Source organism: Accipiter gentilis, chromosome 5, assembly GCF_929443795.1.
Source record: "Accipiter gentilis chromosome 5, bAccGen1.1, whole genome shotgun sequence".
NCBI classification, from domain to species: Eukaryota; Metazoa; Chordata; class Aves; order Accipitriformes; family Accipitridae; genus Astur; species Astur gentilis.
In genome coordinates, this window is record NC_064884.1 from 9,448,174 (window position 1) to 9,468,369 (window position 20,196).

Here is a 20,196-nt window from a genome sequence, read left to right on the forward strand (position 1 = left end):
TTAATATTCTTTAAATATTCCGGAAATATTTGTATATTTTTAATGCCTGTAGGGGAGGAAGGAGACAGCTGTGTGGCTTTGGGGAAAGGGCTTTAGAGTCAGAGCTGGCATGGTTTTGGATGTCCCTTAGGGACAGCCTGAAACTGCTCATGAGACTTCACCCAGAGCTCTTCTAAAGAGAGGCTTGGACTGAAACATCTGCTGAGCTGTTCCCATCCCTGGCAGGCCACATGAGCTTTGCAAAGCCATAGTCACCTGGGGGCATGGGGGCAATGTAGCTCGTAGCATGAAGATGGTTTCTTTCCTAAGCTTGTGGAAGGCTGTGTTGTGGTAATTGACTTTAAAAGGATTGTATTTTGTGTATGGTCTCACCCAGAGAGGAGTTAGCTATTAAGAGCAATCTCATTTTTTACCAGGTTATATGAGGATAGAGGAGGATATGTGGATTCGTTCTCATTTTCTTCATGGATGCTTTGTTTTTTTGTCGTGGGAAGATATGTAAAATAAATTGTTCAGCTTTTTTGCTGTTCCTGAGGTATGCGAATAATGCCAGATTAAAAAGAAAGGATAAAACCCATTATTTCTTGTTTTGCTGGATGACTGTTCAAGAGTCTCATTTATGAGCAGGAAACTGCTGGTTTTATTGAAGGGGCAGGTTTGTTAAATCTTTACCAAAACCAGATTCTCTCTACCCTTCATTTATGTCTTTGATTTAAATAGACATTAAAGCTATAAAGCATTTGAATAAAAAAGGCGTTACTTCTCCATTCATCAGGCTTCACTTTCACAACATCTTGAATGTCACCTTCCAGCTACTCTCCAGGTATAAAATCTCTAAAGTAGAAATAAGGAGGGAAAACCCTCTTAAGAAAAAAAAAATTAGCCCTTCTTTATATATGATAAGAGAACATGAAAGGGCACAAATGAAATTCTCCTTTCCTTTTTAGGTCACCTTTAATGAGCCAATAATCCTGCCAACACTTCTCCCACACCCACGCGTCCTTCCTCACAGGTCCTCCTTTGAGCTTCAAGTTAAAAGGTTCCCGAGCTTCCACTTGGAGTGCACTAATAAAGGCGTTAATAAGTCTACCCAACTTTTTGCTTTATTTGATATCAACCCATTCACAACTGCTGTTATGAAAAAGTTCATTTGTACGTGATTAATTGCTGCTGCTGTTGTCGTCTGACAGAACTACCTTGGGACAGCGTTAGATTGTACGTTTTGCTTAAATTAGTTTGGATTATGTATTCCAGTAGGTGATATTTTATGCTGCTCAACTTAAGTTCCTGAAAGACCTCAGAGTCTTTTTATAGTTATGAATTCTGGGTGAAAATTCTTCTTCCATCTTTAAACAGAGGCAGAAGCTTCTAGGAGTATTCTCACTGGATGGCTTGCTCCACTGATATTTCCCAAGTTCACTGGTCATCCAAGTGTCTGCTCTTGAAAGGATAGCATCGTATGTTGGTATATTATTATGATAAGAGGATTTATCATCTTTTTCATTTAAAGGAAGAGGGGAGATATTTGTTGGTATTTGACCTACTTCTGGATACTGGCTACTGCATTGTTCTGCTCAGGTTTTAATTTGGAGATTTTTTTTTTTCTGTCTGTTTGCTCTCCAAAGAGCACATCCTTTTATCAGATTTGCAGGTAGCCTTTATCTTCTCTCTGTATGCAAGTTTTTTGCTTTATTGCAAGGGCAATCAATGTGTATAAGGGCCCGCATACAGCCAGGACTCACACCTCTGGTCCCAAGGCAGAGGTGTGCACAGCGGCCATTGGTGTGCTGGCAGTGGCATGGTGGCTGACAGCCCACCTTTAATCCTGCGTAGCTCTTTGTAGATTGTCAGCAAGCGCAGTAATTAGTGTTATTGTGGTGGAGGAGCTTGTTTAGATTTAAAGTTGTTCTGGGCAGGAACTATTGTTAGTTTTCTATTTTGGTGCAGGACCTAGCAGTATGGCAGCCCAGACCTACCAGGACTTCTGAATGTGGATGCAGTAACTATTGCCAAGGTAACTGTAAAGCTACACAGCTTGCAGGCTCAGCTGATCCTGATAATATTCCTTTCAAGGCATTATTGACTTTGAAGTCTAGTGACAGCTGAAATACCCAAACTGCTAACTATTTTATTGGTGATAAAAGCACACAGAAAAAGCTAAGTTCCTTTTGGTGTAGGTTCTCACTTGCATATGGGAGGAGGATGTGGACACGTGTCTGGGTTGAGTCTGCGAAAGCACTGGGGTCTTTTGGCCTCCAACTACCTCCGTTTGCATACAGGATTATTGATTGTTATTGGAAATAATGGATGATAGCTCTTTATAGCTTTTGAGTGGCATACAAAGTGCTCTTGTTCCGCTCCCGGTAGAGCAGCACCTACTATTCTGTTTCTACGGCTTGCTTATGTGCTTTGTTGCTTAGGTCGAAGACTTCAGTTTTGCTCACAAACCGTACAGGCTACACATGAACACAGTGGTATTTCTGGTTTTCCAGTGTGCATTTTAAAAACCATCAACCTTGTGATTTAGCTTTTCCATTTCCAGACAGGCAGAGTCAAGCACTTGGAGGTTGTTTGTAGAAAGACAATTTGGTGTCTGCGGATGACTTTTCTATGCTGGGACTCTAGCTGCAGTGAAGGGCTTTAATGCTGGTTTTGATGTTTAAAAAGTGTGGGCTTCTTCCTCTGTGGGACAGCTAATAAAATTAGCAAGATATAAATGTTGCAAGTGTGAGGCCAAGACCTTTCTTATCTCTTCATTTGCAGAGAATTACATGACATCGCTTTTTTAGCTGCTGAGATGTTTGGCTATAAATTGATAGATGCTGCAGCCTAGGCCATAGAGGGAGGAACACATAGAGAAAATAATTCTTTTCACTTCTGGGCTGGTACAGTGTGTTCTGGGTTAAAACAGTTTAATGGTTTGGCAGAACAAAATAATAGTAGTTCATTATGCAACAACAGTGGTTTTTTCCTGGAATTGTTGGCTAATGAAGAAAACTACACCCATTTTGTTCAGAACAAAATTGTAAAAGCTGACATGAAAGCTACTTTGACCCATGCTGACTGCACAATTAATTCAAAGTTGAAAAGTGTGGAGTGTTTTTAATTAATAGTGGTATTGCAGATCCCTTGCTAGTTCTGAGTGGAAGGAACAATGCATAGGGAAAAAGGTGCAAGGAGAGCTGTGTTGTCTGTCTGGGACGCACCAGCTCCCATTCTGCTGCAGTATTGCTCAAATGATTGGATTAAGATCTTTCCATTATTAACATCCCAGTTTGTGTTTAAAGACTGAGTTTTATCAAGCTTGTTCAGTTGTGTCTGTGCCGTACAGGCTGGTCCCTCAGACTGACTAAATACTCAAAGCACCCCACCCAGACAGCTTCACCCCTGTGTGCCTGTGTTGATTCTGGGGTGTCTCTGGAACATGAGAGCTGGTGGTGTGGTGAGGCTGCTCCTTCTGCAGACCACTTAGGCAGAGAACATCAAGCAGAAGCAGATAGCATCTGTCTGAATTTACCAAATCGGGATGGGAAGGGAGAGGTGCTTTTTACCAAGCCTGTGTATGGCCCAGGAGGCATTATGAGATGGCCGTCGGGAGCCGCTGCTCTCCAGCAGCGCTGTCACAGCCTGCAGCCACCCTCTCGGCTCCGCTTCTGCTTCCCAGTGCCACTGCTCCCTGCTGAATGACTTCTATGGCACTGGCAATTCTTGTATCCAAGGGTTTCAGTCTGCACGCTGCTGATGCCCTCTCAACCTAGCTTTTTTAATTTTCTTTTTTCTTTTTTTTGCCTCTTCTCCACTCGGTGCATCTTTCTTGCCAGCGCTGTCGTGTTCTGCTGCGTGCTCAGGGATAAACGTGTATTTGTGTTTCAGCATAGCATGCCTCTCGCTGTCCCCAACCTGCAACAGGAAGGGTGTTCTTGGCTGTTATAGCACAGCAAGTTAGATGTTTCTGGCAAAACAAACAACAAAAACACGCACACAACCCAAAATAGAAGCGTCTTTTTGAAGTAAGTTGCATTTAACCTTAAGCGTGACGATAGGTTTTATGAAGGAAATACACTGATCTGCATAAGGGTTTTATGGCATGATGCAGTTCTATCAGGAGTGAAGTGCTTAAGGGTTTTCTCTCCTAGCAGCGTATTTCTTCTGTCTTCTCTGCCCTGTACATTGTGCCAATCGCTTGTGCTTTCTCACAATGGTGAAGCAAGTATTGCTGTGCGCCCAGGTTGGGCTGGTTTTGTTAGCGCTGCACGTCCATAACCGAGACTTTTCCTTTGTGCCACCTCACAATCCGGACACGTTGTGGAAGGCATGGAGATTAAGCGGATGAGTGGGGTAAGAAGAGGTAAGAGCAGGTGATTGCTCAGCACACAAAGCAGCAGTCACTGCGCATTGATTACGCGTTGTCAGAGACTTCGTGGGTGCCGCAGCCCAGATGAATCGCCGCAGCAGGCTTTCCAGGGAGGTGAGCTGCTGGGCTTAGGAGTTCCTAGAAGGATCTCCCATTTCTGTAGGGTGTGTAGGGTGTAAGTCAGCACAAAAGATGCTCAAGGGGAGAGACTGGACTAATTGGCAAGGCAGTCTGGTGTAACTAAGGCAGAAGTGGGGACTGACAGCCCAGCATTGTATTACCATTGACAGATAAGGCAAAGCCGGGCTCTGAAATGTCTTAAAGGTGAAGAACAAGTAGTTTGTGTTACTGTTTGATGTTGTGAAGGAAGGGGAGCCAGTGCAGGTACAGAAAGCTTGGGAGAATGGTCTTTTGAGGCTGGTGTGTGTGCAAAAGCTGTAAGGAGAGTTGCACAACAACAGGGCCCAGTTTGAGTTTTGGTAAAGCTGGCAAAGGCCTGGACTTTTAAGTGCCAACTGGGAAGGTGTGGCAGGTATGCCTGGGTCAAAGACGGGCTCCATGTCACTGCCCTGAGGGATGGGAAGAGCATTCAACAGCAACAGAGGAAGTTACTCATGCACAGGTAGAAGCACTTCCCTGAGTTTGCAGATACGTTCCTGTTGCAGGGGACCCCATGGACAGAAAGCTACGTATCGGGTCCCTGCTCAGGGTCGGGTTCCCAGGCTTAGCCTTAAACATGGAAGGCTTTAAGAAGCACGCACCACGTGCAGCCACTTAACTGGTGTGCTAACACCCTCTGAAGCTGCCGTCCGCTCTGGAAACTCCCTACCTGTTACAGTTGGGAAAGAGGAGAAGCGTGCAGTTCATTAACAGACTAATGAGGTGCATATGTCCCTCTGCATGTGCAGGGCTGAAATGGGAAGGGTGGTTAGAACTGATGATTTGTGTGGAGCCCATTTGGTTCACGTTCTCCTTCACACAAGGAGCGAGCCACACGCCAGAGCCATGTCTGAGAGCACATGTAACTGGATTTTGAATGTTGACAGAGTCTGTGGCCTGTTGTGTTCTGTTAGCTGGGCAAGCTTGCTTGTACAAGGCTTTCTCGAGGCAGAGGGATGCTGTCCTGAAGCAAAGCCTGCTCTATCCCCAGGCAAGAAGTGAGCACGTAATCTCGGATGTGTTGCGTGTTGTAGTTTGAATCCATGCATGAGGTGCCCTGAAAAACACCCCCATGTTAAGTGCTTTATTGCTGGAGTGAAAAGCAGTTTCTGGGAGTTCTGACTTGATTAGATTAAATTAGCTTTTTTACTTTCCCAAAGTAATGTACAAACAAGCGTGACTATTCGTTCCTTTGTGGTCAGGGGTTTCTCAGTGCATGCCCACACTGCTCAGTCTGCGGGTCTGAGCTGCCATCAGTCTTGTATCCAGGACGTCCTCTGTGATCTCCGCAGGTCTCTGATCCTCTGTGCATGTACATCACGGGAAAGGGAGGTGTCCCCCTTTTTTCCTTTTCTTTTTTTTCTCCTTTTCTCTTTTTTTCCCCTCCCATTCTTGATTTCTTTTTTTCTCCATGCATTCTCTGGGAAGTGGTCAGACTTTGTTCGCAAGCAGCATGCTGCTGCCAGTGCAGCACCTGTGCCCAAGCTGTGCCATCCTCTGTTCTGGTCAGGCATCTCGCAGCTCGTTGTTGCTGAGACCAAGCAAGATTTGTGCTACTGAAATCCAAGCGCAGAGTGGTGTGAGCTGCTGGAGCGGACTGGTGATGTGCACAGCCAGTTAGAAAGTAGAGTGTCCAAGATGTACAGAAATACTAAATTATCCTGGGTTGGAATGAAGTTGGAAACAATCAGGGCTTGTTTATAATTTCGGTACTTTTATATATATTTTTTTCATATATATATGCAAAGTAGCCTTTTAAAGTGGGATTTGTACTTGAGCATCATGTTCTTTGGGAACAAGTACAAAGATGAGCAAATGTACAATTCCAGTGAATGAATTCATTTACCTCTCTTTTTTTTTTTTAAATCAATCTCTACAGAATGGAAATGAGATACACAGAGCGGGGGGGTGAAAGGAAAGAAAGGACAGCGTGGATAAAAGGTTTTGAAATAGCTGTGTATTTAGCTGTTTAAGTCAAAAATCCCAAGATTTGTGTCTCCCAAACACAGCTCTATTTCAAGAGAATGGTTGAAAATACTGATGTATCAAATAATATTAAGAGAACTGTAACTACCCTATACAAAAAATAATCTACATTTAAGGGGAAAGGGAATAAAAATAACTTTGCTTCCTGATTACTAAAGAAATGAGAACTCAGGAATTAAAAAAAAAAAAAAAAAAAAGTTAGAAAGACCTCAGAAATCCTTTTAAGTTTTGTATGAAGTTACCGTGATGCAATACAGCTCTTAAAAGAATCTCAGTGTTTGCTCTGTTTTCTAAAATGAGGTAAAGCATATAGAAATTTCACTATTGACAAGAAATCATCATCAGAAAAGTGATAGTGAGGGACTCTTGGTTTTTGTGTGTTTAACTGATTTTCACTTAATCATGAGCAAGCAATCCTGAGGCAGATACCATAACTGTGTGCTCTTCTCTGGACTTTGTCATCAAACTGAGAGTGTGGCCATTATGTGCATCTATTTGAAAATAAGAGTGTGTTGCTGCTAGGCACTGCACGCTGTTGTAAGGTCCAGCCATCATTATTTGAAAATTTACATTTCATGTTTTCACTTAACAGGTCGGGATGGTGGCGATAATAGTTCCAAAGCAAAAGCAGGCCAAGAAATGCATTCAGAAACTAGTTCTTCACCAAATGAAAGAAGTCCTCCCTTCTCAAGGTAAAGTTGTTAAATCTTGTAACATTTGAAATGCTTCCGTAGAATGAGAAGCGCCGACAGAAAATCACTGAAGCTCCAATTAATTTATTTTTTACTTGATCTAGGGTTAAGGTTTGTATTTATGTTTATCTAATAAAACATCTTAAACTTTGGTACACCTTAGAAAATATTTGTGCCACAGCCAAGTATTGTTTTGCAGCTGTTGTTTTCTCATTTTAAGACTCAATTGACATCTCAGTGAACCACAAATTAGCGTGTACAGCTGCTCTCAGTAGGGCTACTCAGGGGCCAGACAATAGGAGTTGTCAGGAGAGGGGCAGACATAAAACATAAAGTCTTCAAGAAATAAAGTGGTGGGTTTCTTCTCCATGTATCTGAGATGTAAACTAGCTGTAACTGGATAACGCTTTTCATGGGCTCAGGGTTTGGGGTTTTTTTTTATATTTACTGGGGTATTTATAACGCCTTTCTTGCTTTCCAACTGAGTAGGTTTAATTAATGGCCTCACATGTACCTAAAGGGTGCAGGTTTTCTTTTTTTTTCTTTTAGGAAAAAAAAGTTGGTTTGTGGGTTTTTGGGGGGATTTTTGTGTGCGGGTTTTTTTAACTACAGCAGTTCGCTTTGGGTCCCTGAGCAGTTCTGTTGGATGTTCCTTGTATTCTTCATTGGCACGTAACGGTAATCAAACAGCAGCAATCAAATTAGTGGTCAAGAAGCAGCAGAAAATAGGATATAACACAGCCATCTCATGAAATATTGGCTGGGCTTTAGATCCTTATCTGCTCTTATTAGAACAGCCCAGCAAGTGGGTGCTGCTGCTACGCGGCTCCTGGTCTGAAAACTGCCATCAATAGCACTCAGGAAAGGACTTTAAAGCATTTTGATAAATGTTTAAGTCCTTCTGCTTATACAGCATTGCTATCTTTCTGTAGCTTTTTTATGCTGTTATTGATGAGGTCAGTTCCAATTTTGCAAGGGTTGTTCTGCATTTTGTGTTAAAATCGCAGTATTTCTGTAATTCTTCAAGTACAGTAAATACATGCTGTAATACAGTATTGATGAATGGCATTCATGCTTTTCTTTAGGATTAATTCTTATAGTCTTATGCTCAAACTCTTTTTTCTTTTTTTTCTCTTTTTAAATTTTCTGAAACTTTGAGAATGATTTTCCAAATCATACTACCCAATGCTGTGAAATGTAAGGGTGCTCCTATAGATGAATTTTTAAATTTTAATCATTTACTGGAGCCCAGGCAGCAGGAAGAAGAGGATCAGGCCCTGGAGAACTCGCTTACAGCATCACTGCTAAGCACCTGAATAAAATATGTATAATTTAAAATGAACTGGGTTTTTTAGTTAAAAAAAAAAAAAGTCTCCAAGGTTTTTCCCCCTTGGATGTTGCACTGCTTGCTAATAATGCGTTCGGCAACTTCTGCATTTTTCAGATGCTGTTCATACAGCGTACTTTTTTTTTCAAATTCTTGTTTGCGATAGATTTTAAAATAATTTTCTCTGCCCTATAATTTCATGCCTTTCAGCACTGAGAAGCAAGTGCGCTTCATGTGCTGATACATGATGCTGCTGCTCTAAAAAAAAGAAATCTCTCACAGCGGCTTAAAGTTAGTTTTTCAAAATGACTCAAAAATAATGCAGCCTTCTAAACATGAAGTTTGTTAACAACCCTTGCTTTTGGACACTTGGCATCTGCTCTGCAGAGACGGAGAGCGGCAAAAGTAGTGAGAAAGACGGAGAAATGGAAGGGGCGGCCAGCCGCTTGTTTGCGGCCAGGACGCAGTGCAATTTCTTTGCCGCTCACATTTAAGCGCTCCACTTACTGCAGTCACTTCTCGGGCTTTATTGCTTTTACAAGTGGTCTCGAAACCCACTACTTGAGAATAAACATAACTGTGTAGCACTGCTGTGGTACTTTTTATAAATTCTTCTTTGCTCCGTTTTGTCACTGAGCTGATGAGTGACCTCGCAAAAGACCCTGCTGGACCTAAATAAAAAAAATGGCTTCCTCTGATGTCCTCCAGACAATAATTATGATGTGCCAGTTAAGCCCAAACTACAGCTGAGGGATTTTACTTTAAAGCAGAGGCTCGGGCGCAAAAATGCATTTATAGCTCTTTGTCTGGCACCTCATTATGTGTGGGCCTGATTCATTAAGTAATTGGTTTGCAGTTGTTTACATGAGTATTAAGGCTTTCTATTCAGCAGCCTTTGAGAGATACATTGTGCAAATGTTGCATGTTATGAATGCCGAATGAGGGGCAGGGGACCGGTCCTATTGGCTAAACACTGCGCTCTGTTGAAAAGCAAGAGAAAGAGATTGGGTGCTGCTTTGCATAGCAATGACTTTCTTAATAAGCTTTACAGATTAATACACACAAGCTATAAAAGATGCAAAGAGATACTCTTAGCACATTTATACATGCTCATTTCACTATTATGGTACTGGAGACGGGAAGAATTGAGGGCTTTCATATTCGGTTTTTCAGTGCGTGTCTTCAGTGCATGAGACTTAATAGAATCCGATGTTTATTGTATTATAAATCATGGGGAAGTAGGCAGATCTGCAACAGTTTATTATTAAAGATTCTTTCAATGTAAATCTTTTTCTGCCATTGTATTTCCTACAGCAAAATCATTTTGTGGTTGAGTGGGGATGAAAGGCATAATGTACGAAGGAGTGAGTCTTAATAGGAAGCTGCTCTCCGAGTAAAGACCACTTGTTCCCTTTTGTTCGGAGGTGCATGCCAGAGCTTCCTCTTCTCCCGCAAATATCATCCTGCTCTTCGCTTAGCTATAAAACTACTTTCTCCTGGCTTCATTTACTTTACTGAGGGAATACTTACGTGCACGGAGATGCAGCTTTCGTTTGAGGAGTTAGCGTTTTGCAGCAGAAAAGAGCACGTTAAATTGTACAATTACTTGGGGGAAAAGGTATCAGAAGTCAGGACTGAATCTCTCAGCGAGAGCGGGCAGCAGGCGATGTGTGTGGCATTTTGTAGTCCTGTAGCGATGGATGCAGCCAGTGGAGGTCACTAGCTTTCTGGGTAATTCCGAATTTTTGATGCAAGCAGTTTATTTTTCTTTGACTTGTTTGCGCTGTCTCGTTTCGAAATAATCTGGAGATTAGAGATGCATTATCGACTGAGAACCAACGAACAATTTTAATTTGTCAGGACATAAACATGGTGTAAAGTATTTTAAACTTTGATTAATCTGTCTTCTGGAAGTAATCCGGTCTGGTCTCTGAAGGCAGCTTTTTAGTCGAAAGCTGCCTTTACCAAACACAGATGTAATGACATGCAAATAAAAGTTGGCAGATTATAATTCATCCTCTTAATTATCCTCGGGGGCGATGTTTAACACCGAGGCTGGCCATCGGGGGGCACTCCGGCTCTGCGCATCCCCCGCGTCCCCCCCTGCAAAACCGGCCCCGACATCCCTTGACTGGCTGGGGGGGGGGGGGGGGGGGAACTGCCCGCCTTGGCCGGGGCTCTGGGGAGTCTCCAGAGGTTTGGGGCTGGGAGCGCTCGGGAGATGCTTTTACCGGGAAATCCAGGGAAAGCGGCATAAAGCGTTTCCAGGCTCCTGAGAGATGCACCTAGAAACCAGCCCGTATCCGGCTGTTGTATCCTCCTGCTGTACTTTCAGTTGTCACATCACTTCTGTAAGAAGCCGACTGTAAATTCAAGCACGTTTTTCTGAAGTTACGGATATTTCTGTGAGCTTAGTTTCCTAAATCGTAGCATCCAGCTGTTGCAGAAATCGTAATGTTGTAGTGGGGATGCTCTACAGATATTTGTGGGGAGAGGCAACGACATCTATCGAAATACGTTGCCTTTGTAGTACAGAGGAAATCGTTTATTTTTGCGGCGGTGCCCTACGCTTTTCCGACACAGCTTCATCACCGCCCTGTGATGCAGTCTTTGTGTTAGCAGTTTCTCTAGGCAAGAATGGTAGGGTTTTTTCTTCAGCGTGTTGTATCTAAACAGAGAACGGTCTTAAATGTAGCTCGATGTAGGTCTTTGTATCCTAAAAAAAAGGTCATCCTGCTTGCCGTGTAATTACTTAAATTCAATAGTATTACTCCTATTCTGGCATGATGAATGGATTTTTTTTAGTTTATACTGACTTTCCAGGGTGGGGAATACTTGTGATGCCCAGTTTCTAGTAAATGATCAGCAGAAAATGACAGAGCCCTCGGGGTTCTGCAGGAACTGGCAGGAAAGCGTATGATCACGGGGAATACCCAGCTGAGACTGTCACATCGGAGGCACTGCCACTAAGCAGCCTGGCCTGCTTACTACCAAGAGGCTTTTAGATGGTTTTGAAAAATGCTTTTTAAAGATGGATCTACGACTCCGCATCCTCACGTATTGCTGGGGAGAAGCTTCATCGCTTCTCTCGCTGAGGGCTAATAAGCACCACCCTGTGAAAAAGAAGTGCTCGATTTGTTTTCCGTGGCGTGCTGCCTCAGCAGCGCTTGTGCAGGATGGAGGCGCGCAGGCTTTGAGCCTCTGACAAGATTAGCTTGAGTATCAGTGTTCCTGACACTGCTACACTTTGTTTTGTTTGGTTTTCTGATAAAACTCGGCATTTGGGTGGTGTTTTTTTTCTATTGGTGCTTGGGTGTTTTTTGTTGGTTTGGTTTTTTTTTTTCCCGTCCCCTTGATGTTTGGGTAGTTTTCTCTGTGGTGTTTGGTTTTGGTTTTTTTCTTTTTTTTGTAATTGGGTGTCTACCACCCCCCCCCCCCTTGGCGTTTGGGTGTCTTTTTTTACTTGACACTAAAACATAGAGGTTCAACAGGTGCTATAGCAAAAAGATACTCAGAGTAAAGTAAACATTTTCTGCTGTTTTTCTGTGCGCCACTTCTATTAACTTGGCTCTTGTTGGTCTGGTATTTTCCTCTTAATATTAATTTTCTTCAGAGAGGGAAAAATATTTTCTTGGAGCTTTTTCATTTCTTATTGTTGCAGCATCTTCAATACAAAAAGCCTGTTTCATCACAGTAAAGGAGAGATTAAAAGGCCCTTTGAAGTTAAACTAGTTTGGGATTTTTTCATTGTTAGAGCCTGGGTTCAGTTTGGAATTATTTTAGGGAAGAAGCAAATGTGTAAATGGATATTGAAGAGTCACGACGGGGGATTAGTCGAGGCAGTGAAACTGGCCTTACTTCATTTATACTCCTAAAATTTCTTCGCGGAGGTCTGTGTCATTGTTGTGTGCTCAGTATACCAGATGATAACTTTCATGATTGAATTTGCCGATTTGCAAATACAAATATTTTGCAACGTAGAGATTTTCTTGCATCTTATCAGCCTTGACCAACGCTTCAGACATAATTCAATAATTTTATTCCCTGTTACAAAGCTATCTTGCAGCATTTTCCAGGCTTGGTTTGGTGGAGCTGCGATTTCTAATCTGGCTCTTCTGAAGTCCTAGCTCCATTCTTCCCTATCTCCCCAGGCGTTTCTCTGTGTGCCAACAGCTTTTGTGCCAAGCCTTTGCTGACGCCCTGTTCCCCGTCTTTCTCTTTATGGACTGCTGTGTCACGCTAACGCCCAGCTCCTTGGGTGCAGCGCTACAGCTCTGTGCTGTTTTGGGAGTGAATCCCATTCGACGTGCAGTGGGATAAGCTCTGGGAGGATGAACCCCAGCAAATAGATGGGTTTTGGTAGAATACAAACATCTGTCTCTCTCCCTCTCCTGTCAGCATTGACCACCTTCTTCATGGGAAGCCAGGCTAGAAGGAGGAAGGTTTCCAGACCTTCCTACAGCCATGGTGGTCCTTATCTGCTGCAACTTCTCCATGAGACCACTGGCCTTTAGCCAGACCTGGAGCACCTCACAGTGCTTTGAGTTGTCCAGAGGACCAAGCCGCCTGAGACCTGGGAAGTCCTGCAGTGGTGGTCCCACGCTCCACGTTGTGCGCAGTGGTCTTCAGCACAGCAGGGGCTCTGGGCCCAAATGACCAACCCTCTCATGTTTGATCTGGGCTTGAACCATGGAGAGAAGTCGAGCAAAAAAATCACTTCTAGGGACCTCCTAGCATGGCTGAATAACAAAACCCCACATGCTTCCCTTCTTGACAATGGGAGACGAAGCAGCAGGCAGTGGAAGCAGTAGCTGCCAGCTGCCTGATCTTGTTTTACTGAACTACTTGAAGATAAAATGGTTCTTGTGCAGTCTGCCACAGAAGTCACCTCTCAATTTGTAGCTCAGCAACAAGTGGTTTCTCTCTCTACACCCAGGGGAAAAACGATCCAGTTGCCAGAGTTGCAGCCTCTTGAGCACATTTTTATGGGCTAAGCCTGGGATACGTGGAGCACCTCCTGGGAAATGCTGAGGGTCATGGAATCTCACCAAACTGAACAAGAGTTAAGGGTGTTCATATTGCAGGACTCAGCCCAGAGGCTCCGACTTAAAATACTTGCTGGAAGTAACTGTTGAGTAAATGTATTTGAACGAGAAGTTGAAGTGTAATGCAGCGTAGGGTTTGACTCTGAATAAAACAGAAAGGCATTTGCATGGTTTGCTAATGCTAAAATGTCAGACAAACATCTGAAGGCTAACATTTTGAAGTCTTTTTACTTAATAAGCTAATAAGCAGTTATATCGCTGTTAATACTTTACTAGTATTGTTACTGTTACTAGTACTTAAGCTTCAGTTCAGTGTCTTGGTTGAACTTTGGCTACATTTAATATTCTATTTCGGGCATTTTCTGTGTATCTGCAAAGAGGGAGGCTGTGTGCTAGTGGCATTCACAGCTTGTAGAAAAGGAATGTGATTTAAAGAGTAAGAGCTTTCTCTTATTTAGAAGGAAAAGTTCTTGTAACATAGGTAGCTGTAACATAATGAAACTTCCCCCTGCTTGAAGTTTAGCTTTCCAGCTGCAATCCCAAATTCTTACTGAATACAGTGGTACAAGACAAGCAGTGAATCATAAATGCCTCCACAATAGTAGTTAGAATATTTTTAACTCCCCACTTTAAACAACTATGCATTAGCTGCCATGTCTTTAAATGAAATGCAGCAAATCGTATGGAATTTTTGACAGCTGATTGAGTCCTGTTTTGACTGTGACAACAGCTTCAAATTGCAGCTTGACATTTGCTTATATTTTACTAGTTCGCACAGCAATGTCACAAATATCTCCTATTTGATCTTCCTTATTGAAATCAGCTGAAGCTTTATTTTTAGAGCTTATTGCAGGACTGTTAATGTAACAGTTAATTCTCCTACATCATTGCCCCTATGTGATTATTTCACAGCCCCAACACAATACACACACTACACACAAAAGATCAAAATGATTCCAGCTTGTTTGAGAGATTCAAAAGGGCCTGTGATGCTCTAGACACAAGAGCAGTCATTTAACAGAACAGAGTCGCAACTGCATATACATCAAGGTAGATCAAAGGCAGCCGGGAGATTGCACATTTACATAGGGATGTGGATGATGCTATGGGAACCCAGTAGCTGGGCTGGAGGAGGACACTGGCAGGAAGGGGACTAAGGAAGTTCAGTGAGCATCGGTGGGGGGTGCTTTTATTTTTGTTTGGATTTTTTCTTTACTTTCTTTGCATTATCTGAAAGGCTGCAAAAGATAGACGGAGCTCTGATCCTTTGTACCCTTAATTCACTATTGGTGTAAATTGGAGCTGTTACCAAGGAATGACTCCAGTTCACGCTGCCTGAACATCTGGACCAGTCTCCCTGCTGCATGTTAATTTCTCCACTTTTTAGAAGACACAAAGGTGAAGAAACCCTTGACAAAATAGTTATTTTTAAAGAAAAAGTAGTTACAGAAGTTACTGGGTTTTTTTTTAAACCACCTCACAGTTGGTTTTTTTTAAAAAAGTTGACTTGCATTCTTTTAATTTTGTCACATTGTGCCGATTATTTGAAATCTTTCTCTTTTACAGGACTGAAACCAGGAAGGGAATGGTAGCTGCGATAAAATCCAAAGGTAAGAAACCAATGTCACGCCCTTTAACATAGATGTCTTTCTAAGTGTAATTTATATTATAGAAAACCTCTAAGGACAACATCATGGAACTGAATAAAATATGGGCATGAGGAGATGGGAAAGCATGGGATGGCCCTGTCTCAGTACAGGAGCCAGCAAATAGTTGGCAGTGGTGTGGAAGGAGTAGTGATCTTTGCTTCGGGGTTCAAATCAAATCAAACAGCAGTGAATAGCAGGTGGGAGAAAACCTAGAGAAAGAAAAACCTGATGTTTTCTTAATCTTCCCTTTGAAATATGGGTTGCAGAAGTGGATGGGCAGCAGCCTGTGTGTCTGCACAGTTACAATAGGTAGGTGTGCACCTGGGACAAAAAATCTGGAACAGTTGTTTTCCACGAGCAAGCAGGCTTTTTCTTTTAGTTGGTGTTTGGGCCCTGCACATTTTCATTCTCCCCTGCATTTCGTTTTTCTCTTTTAACTACCATAAGGACCACTGGTATCTGAAGTCACCTCTAATGGAGCCTTCTGTAAGTGAAGTCAGTGCTGGGAGCAGGCAGCTCTTTGCCTGGAGCCCAGCTTTAGGCACTATGCAGTCCCAAGTGGTACAGAACATATTTTAGAGGTGTGGTGTCTGGGCTGGTTTAAGGATGCCATAAACAACAGCTGCTGTGGTGCCATTTGAAAGGTGCCCTCACGTCCCCAGCCCATTTCCTTCTCTGCTGAGGAGTTTCATTTTTTGGAGCCTTTCAGCCATGTTCAGCCTCTGCCCAGGTGTCAAGCATGGGAGCAAGCGCAGGGTGCAGCTGGCGCCGCTCTGATGTTCCCAGCCGAGTGCAGACCTGCAGTCCAGGGGGCCAGGGATATAGGATGAAAGATGCAGCTGCTCCATTTGTAGATAAGATGTTTATATAGCTTGTGCCATCAAAAGCACTGAACGCATTAATGGTGCCTCAACTAAACGTGAGCTGAAATTTCTGTAGGAGGTATGACAGCCTTCCTCCCTCCTGCTGCCTGAATCCCTGTTTGAGTCTTACACCTCATTTGGGATATCGTGGCTACTGCACTGACTTTGGACAAACAGCAGCCCTCTGAAAGCAGACAGCACAGCTCTGTCAGTGACTGTGGGCTTGACTTGTGCTTCCCCATGTGCCCTGCTTTTTACTTTTTTTCGGGTCAAATGAATTTATGTATTGAGGAATCTCCCAGGCACTCTGAATTTAAATGTGATTCTGTTTATTTCAGTGAAATTGTTTGCTAATTCCCAGAGCTGTTTGTTAAAGCCATGCAGTTCTTTGAAGTCAATCTTGCCTGTATTTGATCCCATCTCAAAGTGGTCATTTTTCATGTGTGACATCATTGCCATTTTTATGCCAACTCTGTGATGTCATGCTCTGATTGTGACTTCACCACAGGGTCAAGTAGAGGGAGAAAGTGGAACATAATAGACAAAGCTGTAATTCAGGCAGCAGCTGGTCAAGTAAATTGCTTGGAGTGGAAATGTTCTCTCAAGCTACCTTGAGGAACAATGAAGTGGGACCTCTGAATGAGCCCACTGTTTGGCCACAGCAGCTCCGGTAGTATTGGAGACCACTACGTATTGACAGCATGCTGTATCGGAAATGCACACCGAGGTCCTGCGGTCTTCAAAACTCTGACCTTTTCTATAAGCCATGGTGTCTAGGTGCCCCCGGAGAGCTGTGAAATGATCATGTCTGTGACATAAATGACATAAATGTGGAAAAGATCTTATTTTATTTTTTTTTCTCCTCACCCTCAGCTTTCTGGGGCGAATCTGAAGACAGCAGCTCCGAGATTGAGGCTGCTTTGCGCCCACGAACTCATAGCACAGAAGCAGATGAATTTGATGACTTCTATGATTAAGATTCCCCTGCTCGCTTTTGGGAAGAAATAAGCAATATCGTCATGTGCATATTGAGAGCGCCACTGTTTAAAGTGCAGCTTATTGCTTTATAGTCAAATAAAATTTAAATACAAAATAAATATTAGTTGGTACTGTTCATGGCCTTCCTGTATGCGTGCTTTCTCTTAATTGCTAAGTGTTTTCCTGATCTGATGGCAATCCTGCCCTGTGAGACTGAGCCTTTCTGTGATGTATTTGGTTTTGGGGGATCAGTGAAGATCTGTCCTGAGATGCCTGCTTTCTTGGAGATGCTTGCACAGTGGTCGCCTCTGAGCGTTATCACCTTGGAGAGTGGGGGCTGTCTATAAAACAACCTCCTCCTCAGACAGGCAGCGGGGTCCCTCTGTGTAGCGTCCTGTTTCTTCATTGCTGGGGCTGGGCACTGCTTGTCCGCAGTCCCCTGCTCACGGTGAGCATCTCCTGCCCGGTGCCAGCAGGACAGGTGCAGGACGCAGCTGTGTGACAGGTAACTCTTCTGTGTGGCAGAGGTGAGGAGGCTGCCACAGGTGAGGACTCAAATTGCTAGTGATCTGGAACAGACAGTGCTATTTTATTGGCCAAATCCGGCTTGCCTCTCTCTTGCTGGAAACTGCTCAGTAGTGCCACTTTCTCCAACCAGCCTGATCGCGGCTTTTGTTGCACTGTGAATGCAAAGACTATCCTCTGCTGCTTGTATGTATTCTGGTATTTCGACTACAGAGCTAGATGGGGTTTTGAAGAAAGAAAGCGAGCATTCTGGGTATGCATACATATGCTACTCAGGGCGGGCTGGCATGTTTGATCTTTATCTTCTTCTGCAACAGATCAAGAAGAAGAAATGCATAAAATGTACATTTCTAATTCGGCACGTTTTGGAATAGAGCGGCATTTACATGTGGCAAGCCCCAGTGATTTTCTGCTTTTACTTGCTTTGTAAAATCCATGCTGGCATTGCTGTACGGACATCACAGTAATTGGATGACTCTAGGAGCTTCATGCATTTTTAATTTTCTCTTTTTTAATTCCTTTTATCTAAAATTAAGTTCATTAAACATGAGATTTTCTTTCGAAGGGAGAAACCAGGGGACATATTAAAAAAAATATCTGTTCATAATTACGATAAGTTCAAAAGCAAAAAACAGCACCCCAATTAAACTTGACTGCAAAGCAGTGCTGCATCTTTGAATACAGGCACCAATCTCTGGACCCAGTCCATCAAAAACAATTTTAAAATGGTAACAATATTCAATTTAATAAAAAAAGTGTGTGGTCCGAGACAAGCTTGAGAATATGAAATAAAGGCTTGCAGAAGGCTTGAAAATGGGAAGAAACCCTTAGTACAGATGTCTGCTGGCTTGCCTAATCTTGTGGTTTTCAGTCTAACGTTGGCAATGGTGCAGTGCTGAATGTTCTTCCAACAATGGGAAAATCAGCTGCACGAAGGACGGAGCTGGGTGGGTGTATGACCAGGGCTGATGTCATGTGGGACAGCTGGACTTTACTGAAGGCTTTAATGTCCTCCCCCACAGTGCTGGGGTTTCCGTGCCTGTTTGACCACAGGCTATTTTGAATTAAGGCTCCTGTGATCCCTTCAGAGGCTGGCTAGCTGATACAGCCTCAGCCACAAAACCAGCAAAGATCCCTCTGCCCTTCCCAGTTTTTGCCACACCAGCTCCCCATGTCCTGTGGGACCACTGTCCCACAAAGAAGCCCCTGTGTTGTGTGATGGGCAAGTTAGTCAAGGGATTGGAGGTGTGCTGGGAGAAGAAGGCAGCCCATGGGGACCACAGGAGGTCTCCTGCTTCCCAAAGCAGCAATTCCCATGTGCCAGGCGATGGTGTCAGCTGTGCCAGGCTGCTGGAGAGGGTGGCACATCTCCCAGCTCTTCATTGCTATGGCCAGCCTCAGTCAACACCTGGCTATCAAAGCCTCAGGGGGGCAGGGGATGGGAATCGCAGGACTGTCCTGCAAACTGTGACCCTTGAAAACAAGTTCTGCGATGTGATGGCAATGTGACCAGAAGGGCTGGCTCACTGTCATGCTGCTGCTCTTGGTGGACCACCAGGTAGGTTTAGGGGCTTCTCCTAGCAGCGTGTTGGAGGCTTATTATTCTTCGTGTACCACATGCTCAATGTCACCCAGGAGACCTGTATCAGAACCACTGTCTGAACCCACCATCCGAGGGCTGGTACCTTGCTGGGTCATCACTCCTTGCTGCTTTTTTCCGATCATCCCTAAGCCATGGTAATTCATTCCTGATGGTCCTAGCCATCTGGTAATTGTAAGCTCACCAGCATGTCACACCACAGACAGACTATTGCTACGTGATTTTTTCAGTGAATGTCAGACCAAGGTTCATCTGGAAAAAGTCTCTCTAGCAGCCTGCACTGCTAAGTAACATTGCATCAAATCCACAGCACCTTTGTAGTTTTAAGCTCTTCCTGAGTGATTCTGGGTTCTTGATGTCAGCCCACTTTATATCTCTGCATGATACAAGGCGCCCATCACCAGTCTTTGGTGCTTTCCATTCCCTCAGTCCAGCTCAGCCACAGACGTGCAACTCGTGACAGATGACAGATGGCTTTGGGAGCTTCTGCTAAGGCAATATCTCTCTTTCGGTGTTCAAGCGATAGCCGAGTTCCTCCAGAGCATTATTTATTATACTCTTATTGTGCACAGACTCATTAGATGCAAAACATTCTGCCAGTCAACTTTATTCTGCTCCTTCACAGCTGTCATGCTGGCAGCCCAAAGATGATGACAGATGATGGTGATGGACAGGGGGACTGTAATCAATACAGCCTTAACAGATTTAAATCAGCATGCCACTCATCTATGGAAAATACTGTAACGAAAAGTCTTCCCGTATTCCTGCTGTGCATGTGCAGCGACTTGGTGCTATGGTCTTTTTTCACATGTCACACGCACACAGCTGCTAAGCAAAACTTCAGCTCATGCCCCTGTACACCCGCTGACAAAAACAAGTTAGCACATAGGGGCTGACAAAAAAATGCCAGATGAGTGCCGTTGTCTGGTGAGCCGAAATGGAGTCATGTGTGGGCATGCAGCCTGGACTCCGAGACCTTGCAGAGAGAAGCAGGGCCTTCGGTTGCTGATGGGGAAGC

General features: G+C 43.7%; 1 protein-coding gene across 1 annotated transcript in view; it reads left to right on the plus strand.

Moving 5' to 3' along the window:
* Nucleotides 1-17,172, plus strand: part of KIZ (kizuna centrosomal protein) — a 52,026-nt gene extending 34,854 nt beyond the window's left edge. The window contains exons 12-14 of the mRNA XM_049801135.1: nucleotides 7,092-7,191; nucleotides 15,130-15,173; nucleotides 16,949-17,172. Of these exons, the coding sequence (XP_049657092.1) occupies nucleotides 7,092-7,191; nucleotides 15,130-15,173; nucleotides 16,949-17,052 (248 nt within the window). The 3' untranslated portion in view covers nucleotides 17,053-17,172. The remainder of the gene's footprint in view (nucleotides 1-7,091; nucleotides 7,192-15,129; nucleotides 15,174-16,948) is intronic.
* The last annotated feature ends 3,024 nt before the right edge of the window (nucleotides 17,173-20,196 follow it).